The sequence below is a fragment of the Perissodus microlepis genome, chromosome 11 (genome assembly GCF_051167445.1).
Source record: "Perissodus microlepis isolate ML-2025 ecotype Zambia chromosome 11, ASM5116744v1, whole genome shotgun sequence".
Lineage (NCBI taxonomy): Eukaryota > Metazoa > Chordata > Actinopteri > Cichliformes > Cichlidae > Perissodus > Perissodus microlepis.
In genome coordinates, this window is record NC_140471.1 from 14,153,901 (window position 1) to 14,172,306 (window position 18,406).

Below are 18,406 nucleotides of genomic sequence, written 5' to 3' on the forward strand. Positions count from 1 at the left end.
AATGGAGAGGGGGTTCCAGTCAATGTTAGCCTCTCTCTCTCTCTCTCTCTGGAGTTTGAATGACTTTGGATGAGAGACTCCCCACCCACCCACTCTCTGAAGTTTGAATGAGTTTGGATGAGAGAGTCGCCGCCCCCCAGCCCTCTTTCTCTCTTCCCCCATCACTTCTCCGTCGCTCCTCCTTACACACACCCCCAAACCTCCCCCTCCTATTAAATCAACACGCCAATCTGTTGCCCGGTAAAAGGGGTTTGGGAGCCGCAGGAGCCATAAAGGAGGGTCCACACACACAGACATACTCGCACACATGCACACACACCCGTCTGGAAGGAATTAGACAGCTGAAACAGCGGCAGAGAGACTTCTGGCCACTTCTGTGCGCTCTGTGTAACCTGGATGCTCGGAGGAAACTCTAGAAAAACTTACCTTAACGCCCCTTAAAACAGGAAGAATACAAAAAAAGCTCTGGCTCATATTTTATTGTTTGCTGAAACTTTTTTTTTTTTTTTTAAAATTTTGAATTTGACTGAAGCTGCCAAAGTTGATGGCTTTATCTTAATTTTTTTTCGTTTTATTAAGAATGAATGAAACAGACGTTGATGGAGAAAAATATTTATCATATTTTTATAGTCTATGTTTTATTTATACTTTTTTATATGAATGATGCCAAAGCTGACTGATATGATGTTTGGTTTTGGACACCAGAGATGTAAGTGACTTGGAAAGGCTGCAGACAAACCGTTAGAAGTTAGAGAAGACAAGCAATCCCGGTTGTCTTTTTGAAGCATCCAAACTGAGCACACATACAAAGGACTGGCACGACTTTTTTTTAATTATTCTTTTTCCCCCTTTAAAAAACAAACAAACAAACAAAAATAGGCTTATGAGGACCATTTTAAGCGGATTCATGAGAGTCGTCACTGCTCAAGCTCTGTGTCTACTTTTTGCCTCTGTGGATCGGGACCAGAGTCCCAGAAGTTAGACGCATCCTTTATCAGGAGGAATCAGAGGACAACAGCTGCTTCAAGGTAGGTGGCCAGTGATCATTTGGTCTGGCGATCATGCAGCATGCTGACAGACCAATAAGCCCCAAATATTTTACCACAAGCCACTAAATCATTCATGAAGTGGTTTAGAACATAATTACGCGCAATCAGTTTTCGTGTGCGCGCGTGTGTGTGAACGTGACGATGCGCCAACTCTCTAGCAAAGTGCATGCATAGAGCTTTTTTTTTTCATGAGTTTGTTCAGCGTGTTTGCTCCACAAAGTGAGTGATGCTAAAAGTTGGGAGCCACAGCAAGAAGTGCTGGAACTCAATTTGTGTTTCATTTCATGCTATAACACTACAAAATACAGGTGTAAAAGGTTTACAATATGCTAAGCTTTTATCTTCTGATCAGTCAAATTAATGACTAGTCTTTGTTGTAAGAGTGATGCTAGCCTGAATATAACTACACTGTGACGTTACCAGTCACACGTCATTCGTTGAGAGTTTTAAGCCAATGAGAAGACTGAATGTGGACTGTTTCAGCGTGGCTTGTGGTAGGGGCGCGTAATTTGACGCCCAGTGTGGAGGACTAACATTTGCATGCGTGTGAATAGCTTCTTGACCAGCCTTCAGCTTTTGGACAAGTTAGCCTTTGTTTATATCCGTGTTCTGTAAAAAGTGGTAGCAGGCACTTGCCTTGCTGAAAAGTTTTGCAGTTTATTCATAACCTCCTAACTTTGGACTTAAACAAAACCAGAGAAGCTCATGTGAGGTATCACGTGGTCCATGCACCTAAGTCTTCTGAGCATTGTTGTCCCCTTGCACACCCATCACACGCGCACATATACACAAATGCTAATGAACATCTGTCACACTCTCCTTGACATAGTCTCTTTCTCCATCCACCTACTGAGTGTGCACAGACCGCTGTTGGGTCCCACTGTGTTGCCCACACAAGGGAAGCCATGTGTGAGTAAGTGGATAAATATTACAGCTATTTATCCAAAATGTAGAACTTTTCAACCCACAAGCAGAATCTCCTTGCTGACTTGGATTATCTATTGATTTTATTGATTTTACTTTGCATTGTGCTGCTCTCACAATGCACCCTAACTCTGTGGTGATATCCTCCATATTTACTTGTAAGAAGAGATGAGCATTCAGTCCAGTGTGAAAAAATACTTCCAGGATGACTTGTGGATTAAACTTTTTGCACAGTACTTTGTTAGCAGGGAAACTGTAAACTTCAAATAAATGCTCACTGCTCATTTGCTGTAGATTTGGAGCATATGTGGACCTTATGCCCATGTCAGCATGTATTCAACCTAATACCCATGTGGTGTTCCTAATCTCAGTCCTCCAGGGAGTTTCTTTGCTGAGTGCAGGACTCAGTGCACAATGAGAAAGACAATACGACTTTAGTGCTATTAAATGAAATACTCTGTGAATGTCACAGTTGTCCACTATAATGACAAAGAAGTTTTTAAAACCTTTTTGATGTCTGAGTTGCATCAGTGCTCCAGCGTGCACTCCCACACAGCACAAAGAGCATTTTACTATTTAAGAGAAGAAGACTTTCCGTGGCTGGCCTCCATTAAGGCACACAACAAGTCTCACGTGCCATTACTTCTCCCAGCAAGGGTCTTTTAGTGTAAAGAGCCATGGGGCTGGCAGGGTACAACTGTTGATCTTAGAGGCGCAGCCCCTCCCGAGCCGTACCACTTAGCTCATCTACTCTGTGTTAATACCAGTTTTTTTCCAGGTTCCTTCAGTATACTAACAGTAAAGCAGCACTGCAGCCAGCCAGTAAAAGTGAAAATTTGGATGTCAGTTAGATTCTCACTACCTCATGCTGAGTCACACAGAGTAGGTTTGATGCCAAATCTAATTCATATATCCAGCAGTTAGAGCGTATACCATGAAGTAACAAAGGCCCCTTACAAAGCAAACTGGGCAGGAGCAGCTCACAAAGTGGCTCTTGTTAATGTTATTTATATTTTCTGTGTATCTTGTGGAAAGATGAGAGTGACAAACTGACAAAACTTCATGGAAATCTTAGTGTGATTCTTTCTTCCTTTTTTCCCCTTAATAATTATAAAGTTCTTTTTAATTATCTACTACTTGAGTGTGATTATGAGCCTCTGTTATCTTTTAGCCACACTGGGCTGTGGTTTTAAAGAGTGCTATTAATAGAATTTTCCATCCCATGGAGGTGAAGACATTTATTTAAGGGTACTGCTGATGGATGGATGTCTATTATCAATCTGATAAGGGAACTGCTGGATCGTTGGATGATACAGAGAAACAGGTTGTGTTTGTAAAAGAAGAGCTTTCAATGATTTTTGCATTTTTTTTCCACACAAAGAAATAGCTTAAGAAGGAGGTATTCCATACTCAACCTCATCTCACTTTGGTCTCTTGGAGTCTGCCACAGTGATGTAAGTCCCGTGCCTCAGCTGGCAGTGAATGCATCCAAGTACAGCACCACGCCTTCAATGTCCTGGCCCCACCCCGTTTTCAGTGTGTGCCACCCATTCATCTCTGAGCAGCTTCATCCCAACTTCACCTCCTCCCCTTTTCTTCCTACTACATGGATGAATCAAGGTTGAAAAAAGACACGCCTAAATACCAAACGGCATAGTCTGGCTTTGAAACAGAGAACACATTTACCTCAGTGTTGTATTAAATCATGTATATAACAACATCTGTTGGTGTAACAGTGTAATGAGATGCTAATTGCGTGATGAAGAAACAGTTGCAGTCTAGAAGATGCTTTAACCTTTTGCTGCTTTTCAGTTATGGCCCCATCACACCTGATTCTGCCCCCAGAAAGAGCGAAGAGAAAAGGAGCCTTGTCACTAAATTAACATAGTAAATAGACATGGAGCAGCAGCCCAGCCTTGAATGTGTCAAGTACGTCTAGCCAAAGACTGCAGCCAATTCTCAAGTCTCTCCCCGCCGCTTCCACTCTTTTGCCTCATCAGCTTCTCGGGAAGATGTGACCCTTTGCTGCATGCTGCTATGTCTGTCATGAGAGCCAGCTCCACGTTTAATGTTTAATTTTACAATCCACCGTGGCCTTTTCTAACCCTGCAAAGTTCTTAAACACACACTGACAACCTAGTGCATATATAAAAATCATTATCTGTGATGCATATCTCTCCATTTGTACATGTGTGGGTTTTTTTTTTTATTCTTGGAAATTGTCAAAGCACATGAGATTTCAAAGGTGTGTATTACCTCAGCAGGTCTGGTTTTTTATACTAAACTGATATAAAATGTACTATTATTTTTTCAATGGATCCAGAGACTCCTCACAAAAACCCCAAATACCATTAATCTGTCTTTATTAGCTCATACTTATCTGGGCTTCATTGAACATTGTCATGAAAAATACCATGAAAACTGTTCATTTCCTTAACTGTGATTCAGGTCTAAATTATACCAGCCACAAGTGTCAGCTTGGGCCCCCAGCATATAATGTTTGATTTGTTATAAGTACTTATCCAGCCAGAGCTGCTGATTTGTGAATGTTACACTTCCAGCAGTGACTGCTGAGATGTAAAGATGTGAGCTTTATGTTATCTCAGCTCCACACAGACCAGCAGGCTGTCTTTCTTTGGCTCCACTTCACTGTTATACTCTGGGCAGCACACACAGTAATTACATACACACTTGTGCAAACTCACACAGATATGTAGTTTTAGTGTATGAAGACACACACACACACACATACACACACAGAGTCTGGCGATCCGTGTCATAATTTGCGTTTCTATCAGAGGTCTTGAGCTGGAACCCTGCTGAAAGAGCTTCAACTGCTCTCATGTGAGTTAAGTCAAGCCATCTCTTTCTGCAGACAGCCTGCATACACACTCATATTCTTACACACACACACATATGCCTCATGCTGTGTATATACACACACAAACACGCACACATATGCCATACATAGTGACGTTAGTGATAGATTTGCACATAGGTACATATGGCATTCACATTAAGCAGCCTGTTCTGCATATCTAAAAGCTCTCCCTGATGTAACACGCATGCAATTTATTATAACATGTGGTGATTTTAAGATATTCATTATATTTGAAAACCAAAATGTGTCCCATATTTTATTGCGCACAAGTAGCACTCATATTTTAATTGGTGTTTGAGATTTATTGTCGGTTCTTTGTGGCCAAAAGAATGAACAGAATGAAAATATGCAGTATTGTGCAGAAGTCTTGAGCCACTCCCTTGTTTCTATGATATGCAAAGGAAATGTGAAATTGCAGCAGTGATTTATTGAAACATGCAAAAGTGTGAATGGAAATACAGTATGTACAGTATGTAAAGCAAAAACAAAGTTTGTACAACTCGAAAGTCAGTATTTGGTACGACCACCTTCAACACAGCCTGAACTCTCTTAGACAAGCTTTCTTGTAATTTCTTTAAGTAGTCTTCAGGAATATTTCTCCAGGCTTCTTAAAGGACGTGTAAAGCTCTTCTTTGGATGTTGGCTTCCTTTTGTTCCATTCTCTGTCAGGATGATCCCACACTGCTTGAATAATGTTGCGGTCCAGGCTCTGGGGAGGTCAATCCATGACTGATTCCATTGTGTGGTTTTCTATCTAGATATTCTTTTACTGCATTGTTTGTTTGAGATTGTTGTCAGGCTAAAAAATGAAGCCAATCAGACACGTTCCAGATGGTACTGCATGGTAGATCAAAATCTGATTGTACTTTTCTGTGTTCACATTTTCATCAATTTTGACAAGATCCCAAACACCACTTCCTTAAATGCAGTCCCAAACCATAACAGAGCCTCCCCCGTGTTTTGGGTGTTGTACATCTGTACTACTTCCTCCATACATATCAATGCATAATTTGAACCTAAAATGACTGGAATTATTACTCCACAAGTGTAATTTGGCATACATCAGCCTTTTCTTCCTTTTTACCTTCTTAAGAATGACTTCTTGACAGCCAACCCTTCCACTGAAGCTTCAGATTTATCTCTCAGGTCCTGTGTCAGGAATTTGTTGTAGGTAGTTTTCTAGCTCTGCCAATTCTTCTTTTGCCCTAATGTTTCCTCAAATGTTTTAAGGGCACACTGCACACCAGGCAGTCAATAGCTCATCATCATCTTGTTCCTGTAAAAATTTTATTATGTAATACTATTATCACTGTCAACCTGTGTTGTGTTTGCAGGTTTCATAGATTCTGCTAAACAAATCAGAAGAAAAGGATTCACACTGGTCAATAAACACTATCTCTTGTTAGGTGCCTTTTTGATCGATTCAGAGGTCAGTGTTTATTGTTTTAATGTACAGGTCTAAATATTTGGCTAAAAATGAGTGAAAAAGCAGCCAATGTCCAAAGAGAAGCATTACAAGACCTTAAGAAGCCCTGAAGAACTGTTGCTCAAGACCACTTTAAAAAAAGTATGAGATGTTAAAGAAGAAGGTCTGGATCATTGGAAACAAAATATAAAGAATTTAGAGGTGGCTCAAGACTTTTGCACAATATTGAAAACATGTCAAACCAATTAAATGCAATGTTTTTTTCTTGGCATTGCAAGTAACTTGACTCTATGTGTAGCAATGTACCTTCTGTATTCAGTGAACTCCTATCATCCCTCTGAGCACCAGCAGATCAACAAATTCATTTATTTACAAAGTCTGTGCAATGTTTGCACATGGTGTTTCCTTGACTTTTCCTGCAGGGAAACTTTGATGTTCACATTTGATTTACTCAGTGGCTCCACCTGAAAAAATTATTGGATGGATTTCCATCAGAATGTGTGCATGTAGTGAGCACATTTTGAACAAAATAAACCATAGTATAGTGATCCCTGAATTTTAGTCTAATATTGTCATGAGGTCAGGATTTTGATTTAGCATACTGTAGCATATTAATATGCTGTTTCATTCAGAAGCAGAGGAAGATGCAGGCACAGTCTCTCATTCCTGTTACAGCTAAATAGTTCAGTGCCTTGCTCATTTGTACTGTAAGAACACTTAGAGTAACAGGAAGGGAAGACCGTCATTGATTTTCCTAAATCATATTTTCAAAATAAAAACCTCACAAACACAATGACATTTCCCTGTCACTACTTTTTTTTTTTTTTTTTTTTTTTTTACTGTTGCTGTCATCCCAAACAAATCCACGTGTCTCAGTGTAAAAGAACAGCCAGATGCACTTTTTCCAAGGACCCAGTTTTTTTGGGTCAAATTAATCTATCCATTAATTTTTGTAGTCATCGCTTCATTTATCTACTAACTCACCATGTACATCCATGCAAGACTCAACATTACTGCAATGTTATCTCTGAGAGAGAGCCGGTGGGAGTTTCACTCAAGAGACTGTTAATAACGTCAGAGTGAGACTGCTCAAGCTTCCAGCCCAAGGTCACCACAGGGCTGGCCACACGTACACACATGTACAGCAAAAAGGACATAATGGCGATGTTCTAACCCTCAAGTGCCAAGATGTAACAACAAACAGAAAGCTGGGGTGATATCATCTTCATGTGTTAATGACACCCTCCGCTTGCATAGATAAATGCTCTGGACAAACACATGAAGATACGCGTGCTCACTAACCAATGTGACATCATTTACATCGTCCATATGTGGATGACACCTCCACTGTTACAGATACTGCCCTGATTAAAAAGGCTCTATCTCGATAAGAACGGGCCAGAGTTTGGCCTCACTTTAAGTCTGCAGTTAATCTGTCTGCAGTCTGAGCTAACTGTCAACCCGACCTCTGCGCTGCACTACACACCCAAAATGGTGTATAAGATGCTGCAAAGACCAGATCATTGTAACCAGCAGCAATGGTTGCATTACTGTGGACTTGACGTTTTCCCACATCACATTTACCTGCCATGAGCCTAGCCTGTCGATGATGGATTTAATGTCCTAGTTTTGATTTTTACTTTCATTCCAAACATTAAATCAGAGCAAACAGATTGTATCACTAAAGTGCAGATCATTAACAGAAAGTCAAGAAGGAACAAACACTGACGACGGTTCCTGTCCTTGTTATCTTCAGTGGTTCTCTCAAGTTCATTTTGTTTTCTCCCAAAGCCCAGCTGATGAAATAAAGAGGTGTACATTTCAAGCTGAATTTGTCACTTTGTGTCAGACATGATGTACTTGTAAGCTGACAATGAAGTGCCCCAAAAAGTTGTGTTTTGTTGCCACACTCATGCTTACTCCTAATCAGTGGTTGAGTTCAAACAAAGGTAAGACATGGATACAGGGCTTATAAAGCATTATAGACATTCTCACACAAGCTGAAAGAGGCCAAAATTTTAATTTGTTCAATTACACAAACACACACATGCAGTGGTACAATAAGCTTTTATATGTGCATTTTGGTGTATATCTGTGCATGTCAGGGGTCTTGTAAAAGATGGCCTGACGTTAAAACCTTTGCCACATGCCAGAGGAGGTCCGCTACACTGATTGTGGCTTTCTCGTCCAACAGTCAAATGAACAAAGCATTATGTCTGAGCCAAAGTGTGTGTTTGTGTGTATTCTTCTCCATGAGCACAACCTCTCTCTCCCTGCTTCTGCTACTCCCTCACTGTCTTTTACTTTCATTTTCCTTATGTCTCTCAAGATGCATCTGCTTTTCAGCTAGTTTAACCAATTTTCTTAACCAACTTTCTTCACTTTCTCTCTTAAAGATTGTCCATGCTATCTTCGCTTTCTCTGTGTATATATTTTTTTCTTTCTCTCCTTTAGTCGTCCCCTCCCTTCATCTGTCATGTGTTTAGGTGTGGTCCCAAGAACTCTCTCCAGTTCACAAACATCACTCGGCCTTGTATACGCTTCTTTTGATCATTTTATTGTTGTTCTGACTTATGCTTCCCTTGACTTGATTAAATGTACATGTACAACATGCGTGATATTGCAAAATATTTTTGGTCACTCAATGAACAAAATGGCACTAAATGCATCTAAATCCTAGATGAAAAGTTTATCCCACAAGAGGGAGCCCTACTGAAGGTCAGCATACTTTGACCTTCATAATGTCAAAGGTCTTTTCTCTGTTTCTCTCTGTTTAACAGAAGTCATTTCCCTGCAATGTTCTCTATACAAAGATTCAGAGAGAGAGAAGCACGCGTGCAGCATTAGAAGTCTCTTGTCTTCTTCTTCCCATAAAGATATAAACAGATGACATCACAGGGTGGTCCGCTCTCTGCGTTGAGTCAAAATGAGCCACGCTGAGTGGGTCTCCGTTGGTCTGCCAAACAGATGGCGGTAGCAACATAATGAGGGTTGGAAACAAACTTCAGGAGTTTGTGCAAGAGGATGCAGACGCAAAAGCATCCTCTTGCACAAACGCCTTTCTTAAAAATATTGAATAACCATGTTCTAGGTCAGAGTTTGTCATACTTGGTCTTTGACCTTTGAAATGTGTCCCCAAAATACTGCGGAAACCAATAATTTTCATTATAGGCCACCCCACCACCACGACCAACATTTAGCATGTGCTTAGACCTTGATGGTTGGCAGAGGCAGCCAACTTGTTGGTTAATTAGGTCAAGAAATCTTGTAACGTGTGGCCACCCACACTAAAAGAGAGTTGGAACAATCGGCTACTCACAACTGTCTGGCATTTAGGGGGATTTGGGGAACGGGGGGGAGGTAGGGAGAGGGATGGGGCATAAAAAAGGAGAAAGTTTACAGCAGTCTGTACCTGTTTTTGTTGTGTCAAAACAAAAGCTTCAGTGAAAAGTACAGTGAAAATGGTTCCAACGCTCTCGTTTAAGTGATTGTATTCACTTTAACCTCCTACGACCTGCCGTCCACATATGTGGACATCACATTTTGGGTTATTTAGACCAAAATACTCAATTTTGCTCTACAACGGCCTGATATCCACTTACGAGGACATTATACTGCTACTGTTCTATCAAAATCTTAAACAAATATCCTCATATGTGGCTCTTATTTTTCTTACAAGCAAAAATTAGGTAAAAACAATCTGGTAATTCTTTGTTTTTACATTCATCAGGAGCCAATCAGCCCAAAAATCAAAGAGAAATTAAAAATGCATGCCGTGGAAGAGTTCGGGTCTTAGGAGGTCATTTACTTGTACTACCAATTGAGTATAAAAGGTGACAAATGTTTCACTGTGAGTTGCCGTCAATCATAGTAACATTTTCTGCACCACTGTTACTACATGTAACCCTTTTGTTTTTGTCCACAGATGAAGTGTAAAAGAGGCCTCACTTACCTGAGGATATTTGGGACCACCATGTTCGGCGTGTCTCTCCTGGTGGGCATCTCTACAGCCTATATCATGGGCTACCAATTTTTCACTACAGCTCAAAATCACCTATCTTTTGGGCTGTATGGTGCCATTTTGGTTGTTCACCTTATTATCCAGAGCCTCTTTGCACTCTTAGAACACCGTAACATGCGGCGCTCCTTAGAAACACCAATTAAACTGAACAAGTCCTTGGCATTGTGCATCGCTGCGTATCAGGAGGATGAAAACTACCTAAGAAAATGCCTTGTGTCTGTGAAGAGGCTGACATATCCTGGTATCAAAGTTATCATGGTGATCGATGGAAATTCAGACGACGACTTGTACATGATGGAGATTTTTAAGGAGGTCATGGGATCGGACAGATCGGCTACGTACGTGTGGAGGAGTAATTATCACAGCAGAGGACCCGAGGAGACAGATGAGAGCTACGCTGAGAGCCTTCAGCAGGTGTCCAGGGTTGTGCTGAACAGCAAATGTGTGTGCATCATGCAGAAGTGGGGAGGGAAGAGAGAGGTCATGTATACAGCCTTCAAAGCACTGGGGAGGAGCGTGGATTATGTGCAGGTAAGGCTAAGTAGTTAAATCGCTTAAAATCAGTTAATGCAGGTAATGGGGAAGAACAATAGCCCCTTAAATAAAAAATAATGAAATAAATTAGAAGATTAAAAATACTGTACAACAGGTGTAATATTACTTTGTGCCTGTGTGTGTCTTTGTAGATTTGCACGCATGCACACACAGAGCTGACATCTGAAGGACATAGTGAAGAAAGAGAGAAAATGTAAGCTACTGTGGGAGATGCAAACTAGGCAAACATAAGCTGATGATAGAGTGAAAGGGAATAGAACGAGAGATGGCTGGAAAGAGAGGAGGGGAGGCTATGCCAAGCCAAATATGGGGTCCACAAAGAGTCTTTTGTTTTGCTTTTTAGCATGTGCACCGTGTTGTGAAGTGTGGCGTGAAGGAGGGCAGCGGTAGCTGATGTCTAAGTGTAATAACAGATCTTTTTCGCAGGGAGTTACGTCATCTACAAATCTGTATCAAAGAAAGGTTAGAAAGGTTAGCATGTGTTTGTCTCCTGTTCAGAAAAATTAAAAACAATCAAAGGTTATACTTGAGTAACACAGACCTAAGGACTAAAAGCCTAATAGCTTTAGGAAAACTAAATTCAATAGTGTGTTTGGCTAGCGACAGTGTGTTGGTGTGGCTTAAAAAAATAAACAGTGGCTAAAGACATTAACTGCTTGGTAAAGCAATATCCTGCAGGCACTGACTGTTAAACGTGTCATGGGCTCTTGTGGAGCTGTATAGTACTGTCATATTCAGGAGCATAAAAGTAATTAAAAATAAATGGAACCTTTCTCAGTTCAAAATACAAAGAGGTTATGATCCTCCAGACTTACTTTGTCTTGTATTAGCAGTAGCTAACAATGGCAAATGTTAGCTATCATATCATACTTAATGAGAGCTTGTAATACTGTCATATGATATGTAACCACATTGTGGTGTCATATAATTCAGCCACAATAACAACCTTTCAAACTGTGTTTACCTAAAGAATAAAAATTACTTGAAGGGTGGTGAGGTCACATGGGTTAAACATGACTTCACACCTTTTCCTGAATCTGCTTGTTAATGCTAAACAGTGCATGAAAGTTACTTTCCAATGAAAGTGTTTTTCTTTCCATGACTAAATGATTGCGTTTAAAGTACACAGAATATTTTGTGTGGGCATGCTCTGTCAAGACTTTCTCTGTTTTGTTACCAGACGCTTAGTCTATGGCTTTAATGACGTTTCAGCATTTTTAGTTAGTTTTGCAATTCCACAGATCTGTTGTTATTACGTTTGAAAAGCAGAAACCTCAGGCTAATTCAAAAACTCTTGTGTCTTCAGACTTAAGCACAAGTAACAGTTCTTTGTCCAAAATGCCAAGTATCATTATGTCATTTTCTTCTGTGATTTTCAGTTGTTAGTGCTACAAAAAGCATTGTGATCAAAGAGTAAGGCTCAACTGATGCTTCATTTATGTAACAGCATCAAAATGATTCAAACGGGTCTGTATAACAAAGAAGGGGACTTTGAGAATATGAACTCAGAGCTATAATGCTGTCTAACACCTGCAGCTGGCTTCAGCCTGCCAAAAATCATTAACTTCACAAAAAGTTCAATAGAGCTTACTGCTGCACTGCCAGCAGTCATGCCAATACTTTTCAACCTTAGGAACAGGACGGACAATGTTTCATGCCTTTTTACTTTCATCAGGCTCTGCCTGTAACAGATGTATTTTGTTTAAAAGGACTGGGCTCCAGGTTTGTTTTCATCACCTGATTTTGTTGGTCAGGAAAATTACCATTTATAGAAGAAAATAGGGAGAGCAGAAGAGCAACATTAGAGCTATAGTGGGTGGTGAACAGAGTTGAAAGCAGCCCCTCTGGTCTTTGCTGGCAGAGATTATAAAGTGGCCATATTCTTGCATTTTCATCAGAGCATTTATGTGTTTTGTTGGATGCATGATATCTTTTTTTTTTCTTGTGTCATTATGTAATTCTTTTTTGATTTCACAAAAATTTATTTTGTATATCGAAATTTTGTTCCGATTGTCCAAGCAAATTTTTTTAAGCAAGAAAGGGTTTTTTTCCCTCTCTTTGGGGAGTTTAGGTCAATTTGAGATCTGTTATGTTTTGCAGAATTAAGCTGAACAAAGAAGACATCTGGAACTATGTTGAAGAAAATCTAAATAAATGTATCCTGTGTTGCTAAAACACAGTTAATTTCTTGTTTGACTTGTGTTTTTATGTAGGTGTGTGACTCTGACACCATGCTGGACCCAGCATCATCAGTGGAGATGGTTAAGGTTTTGGAGGAAGACCCTATGGTGGGAGGAGTTGGAGGAGATGTACAGGTAGTTTTCTTAAAAGTTCTGTGAAATCTGAATCTTCTACATTAAACATACAAATTAGGATGTTGTGCTTTAAACTTCATACTTTTTGTCTCTGCTTGTCAACCTACCTGTAGATCCTAAATAAATATGAGTCGTGGATCTCCTTCCTGAGCAGTGTTCGGTACTGGATGGCTTTCAACATTGAGCGGGCTTGCCAGTCCTACTTCGGCTGCGTTCAATGCATTAGCGGGCCTTTAGGAATGTACCGGAACTCTCTCCTGCATGAGTTTCTTGAGGACTGGTACAATCAGACCTTCATGGGATCCCACTGCAGTTTTGGGGATGACCGTCATCTCACGAACAGAGTTCTTAGCCTCGGGTATGCAACCAAATACACTGCACGGTCAAAGTGCCTTACAGAGACACCAATTACATATCTGCGGTGGCTCAATCAACAGACACGATGGAGCAAGTCATATTTCAGAGAATGGCTGTACAACTCCATGTGGTTCCACAAACACCATCTCTGGATGACTTATGAGGCTGTGATCACTGGCTTCTTCCCATTTTTCCTCATCGCCACAGCGATCCAACTCTTTTACCAAGGAAGGCTCTGGAATATTCTTTTGTTTCTACTCATTGTGCAAGCAGTGGCGCTGATTAAGTCATCATTTGCCAGCTGCCTCAGAGGTAACATTGTCATGGTGTTCATGTCATTTTATTCTGTACTGTATATGTCAAGCCTGTTGCCAGCGAAAATGTTTGCAATAGCAACAATCAACAAGTCTGGATGGGGGACTTCTGGGAGGAAAACAATTGTGGTGAACTTTATCGGTCTGATTCCAATATCAGTATGGTTCACTATCCTTTTCATTGGAATTTTATACACAGTAATACAACAGACTAGAAAACCCTTCCCTGACTCAGAAAAGATTGTTTTGATAATAGGGGCAGTGGTCTATGCAAGTTACTGGGTTATACTGTTGACATTATATACAGTGCTCATAAATAAATGTGGGAAAAGGAAGAAGGAAACACACTATGATATGGTGCTGGATGTGTGACTTACAGACTACAATCATGATTTCCCAATGAAACCGGGGGTTTCTCTCACACATCATCTTGTTGTTATACAAATGTATTTTAGCTGTAGAGCAGCTCTGGAGGCAAAGTGAGGTCAACTAAAATGGACAAAGAAATAGAAATATTTTCTAGACTAAATGCCAGTGGCTGTGACCATAGCATCCAGGATCCTTGTACATCCTCAAGCTAGCCATTTGACATACTCAAATAAGGTTTAGCTGAAGATCAACTGGTTTAGGCTGATTAGCTAATTTGGATAACTCAGAATGGCAAGATTGTGTTTATTGCATTTGGCAGCAAGAGCGCTAGGCTTTATAATTTTAGCTACCTCTTACCCTTGTCATTTTCACTGGGCTTCATCTAATATTAGCAACTAAGCCAATAAAACTGGATTTTTAGATGGGATTTAACTTGTCCAGTAAGAATATTTTACCTCCAGAGCACTCTGTCCAGTAAATGTGTTTTTTTCTCACTTAAACTAAAGAACAAGTTTTGTGTTGCCTCCGTCAAATGAAAGCCTAAAGACTGCCCGATTGTCTCCAGTCTGAAATGCCCGAACAACACTGACAAAAATCTACATTAATAGTGATAAAAGGTATTTGTTAGAGGCTTTCACCAGGGCTATATGATTAGTGTAACTGTACCACATACACAGTGTCTAGTCTGTGTAGATCTCATAAATAGATAGGGGTGATCTATTTTACCACTTCAAAATTTACAAATCCACCTAAAGTTATTTCACTTTAGTTTACTTTTTTTATTGCCACATGTTCAAGTTAAGTGTACCTTTTCAGTGTTTTAATCTGTTTTGGAAAGAGCTACAGTATCAATTTATGAAGCCAGAAGGAGTGTAGAAAGGGCTTTGAAATGGAAAGCAGCTTTCTTTCTTTCAATGCTCTCATGTCATATGGGAAAGATGCAAACTTCCTTGTGCTCTTCACCTGTTAAGGGAGCAAATATAACATCTGGAATTGCCGAAAGAATCAGATAGCCAGACTACTTTGATTCTTATGTCAGCAACAAGAAAGCACTTGGTTGGAAAAAGGTTGGGTTGGAATGTAACCAATGGACTGGCTGTTTAATGTATGCTCAATGTGAAAACATATCATCACCTAATGTTGTGGTATATTTATTATTATTCCCATGTGACATGACTGCAGTATTTTTAGTTTACAAAGTGAAACTGATCACTGACCAGCAGAATTTATATCTGTCTGATCGGGCGGCCAGGTGATGACCACAAGAGAGAGATGACGTATCATTGCTGCTGTGACTGTTTTACTTTTACAGAAACAGTGACTTTTGTTTTTTCGTCTTTTAACAAGGTTTATTTTAGATGTATGTTGCAAAAGTGGCTAAAACACTATTATTGTTGTCTTTCTACCAGTATGAATTTTAACCACCAAGCAAACAAGATGGACAAGTTCCAGCCCAAAGATTTTGTGACATAAGGATAAAGTGGTTACATCTCTAAGCGGCCTTGCATTCTGTTCACTAGCAAGGGAAAAAAGTAGATGTGAGATTATGTTAGTGTCTACTGGGAATAATACTACCTGATCATAGGAATGTGAATAAGGGCAGTTGATAGTAGGAAGCAATATTTTGGAATAAGTCCAGTGTTTGCTATAGACCAGAAGCAGACATGAATTTACAGTCATGTGAAAAAGTAAGTATGTCAGATTAATATTGTTATTATTATTATTTGACAAGCAACCACTTGATCTTCTTTGAAAAGGTGGTATAGTTCAAGAAAACCATAAAGGAAAGTTACTTTTTCAACAGAAATGTCAATGTTTAATATCTTTTTAAGGAAAAAGCATTTCCTTTCACATTCACTTGCCACTCTTATACCACTCTTACGTGAAAAAAAATCCTCAACATTTTGTCAGAATTACAAAGATATTAAATGTTTGCTTGTTCAAATACATTAAAAAAGGCAACGGTTTTCATGGGATGAACTTACTTTTTTTGACCGTAATTCATATGCACTTTTACGTCTCTCTCATCATTCTGCGTGATGCTTGACATAATGAAGATTAAATACCTCAGTGGTTCTCTTTGCATTGCATCAAGGTGTCAGAGTGCTCTCCAAAGACTGATGCATTCTGATGGTTTCACGTAATTTATGATCTGTTTGTGATATGATGGGCTCCTTTTATACACAGTACCTTATTGAGGCGAAGCTGGATTTTTTATGCCGTGTCAGCCCTTTGCTGTAGCCGTGTACTTATTTTACTATGTATTTCAATGCATTTTTATATATAGACATTTCCATTCTATTTTTGCTTAGCTACCAAAGATTCTTTATTTTCATTCATTTTTGTAAGAAAAAAAATGAAAAAATGTATTTGTGTGCTTTCAACTGTTCTGACAATGACTTGTATATCTGACCAAATAATGTGAAATTTTGAGCTGGGGGGAGGTTCTGCAATAGCAACAATTTTTAAAAAATGCAATTTGTAGGGATAAGTTATTGATTTCAAGAAAAGTGGTGAACCTTTGTTTTTTTTTTACTTTGTACTTAGATAGAATACAAAATATTTATTGAAGGCTGTTCTGTGGTTTGTAGGATTTTGTACTTAGATGTTTTCTGGTATCCATCCAACTCTGATTGCTCCATATGTCCACACAGCAAAAGCAAATACATCCTGACAAATTTCTGGTTAACACAGATCATATGCAAACTGATTTGAAGTATTTAAAGAATATAAAGCAATGCCTTCTCTACAATAAGCAATAAAGCCAAGCAGTCTGAGAACTTTCATCCAAAATCATTTCAAAACCATTTGCACAATTTTTTTTTATTTTAAGGTTATGACGTGCCTTACAGAATGATGACAAATGAAATATCAAGTGGCATTTTTACACAATTTTAAAGTTCGCATTTTTTTTCCGATGTGTATTGAATGAGACTGACAGTTAACCTACAAAAATGTTTTCATGTCAAACTAGTCATGGGCAGTGTTATCGTAAAGCACTTTTGTGTCGTGCCAAATAAAAAAACTATTCTTTTCATTTGCTGTCAAGAGTTTTTATTAATTATCCGATAAGCCAAGGAGTTGCTTGTTAAAAATCAGAGCATAGTCCTCGTTTCCTCAAAATGTTGTTCTCTTATGATACAATTGTCATTGTCAGTATTATCAGGCTGTCCTAAAAACTCCCTGAAAATCCTTCAGTTGATCCAGGATTAGATTTAAAATCTTTAACCTCACTTACAAAGAATTTAATAATGGGGGCCCATCTGCTCTTAAACACCTAATAGTACCATATCACCCTAATAGAGCACTTTGCTCTCAGAATACTGTCTTACTTGTTGTTCCCACTCTGAGCCTGGTTACTAGAGGTTTCTTCCTGTTAAAAAGGAGGTTTTCCTTTCCGCTGTCGCCAAGTGTTTACTCCTAGGATGTCAGCCTGCACACCACAAAGATTGTGTGGCATGACACAAGACGTGATGTGAAAATCATTGTCAGATAGCCTAAAAGTGACACAAGCGAAGCGTGGAGCAGCCTTATGCTCCACACAGACAAAAAACAGAAAAAAAAATCAGTGTTAATTATGATATCAAATCATGTTACTACAAATTTTATTATTTATAACCTTTATTAGGGGAATTTATTTTGTTACAGCAGAAAGTGGACAGTGCAAAACTACAGTAGCACAAATTAAGAAAAAACATTTGAATAGGATAAGATAATAAGAATAAGATAATGTACACAATAGAATAGAATAAAATACTATATAAAACAGAATAAAATACAATGTTGTCAGAAAAAGAGAATTGCACTTAGTGTTATTGCACATGTGTGGATGACGCAGCCTGCCACTGAAGGAGCTGCTCAGTGCTGTCAGAGTCTCCTGCATGGGGTGGGAGATGTTGTCCAGCAGGGATGACAGCTTAGCCGCCATTCTCCTGTCACTCACTGGGTCCAGAGGGCATCCTAGAACAGAGCTGGCCCTCTGGATCAGCCTGTTCAGTCTCTTCCTGTCCCCTGCAGAGATGTTGCCACCCCAGCAGACCACACCGTAAAAGATAGCTGAGGCCACCACAGAGTCATAGAAGGTCTTCAGGAGTGGGCCCTTCACTCCGAAGGAACTGAGTCTCTGCTCTGCCCTTTTCTGTAGAGGGCGTCTGAATTATAAGTCCAGTCCAGTTTATTATTCAGATAAACACCA

General features: G+C 39.5%; 1 protein-coding gene across 1 annotated transcript; it reads left to right on the top strand.

Moving 5' to 3' along the window:
• The first annotated feature begins 258 nt into the window (after positions 1 to 258).
• Positions 259 to 17,592, top strand: has2 (hyaluronan synthase 2). Its single transcript, XM_084944715.1, has 4 exons — positions 259 to 1,028; positions 10,206 to 10,832; positions 13,070 to 13,171; positions 13,285 to 17,592. Exons 2-4 carry the CDS (start codon positions 10,206 to 10,208, stop codon positions 14,212 to 14,214), a joined length of 1,659 nt encoding a protein of 552 aa, XP_084800841.1. The 5' UTR covers positions 259 to 1,028; the 3' UTR covers positions 14,215 to 17,592.
• Positions 17,593 to 18,406: the final 814 nt, after the last annotated feature.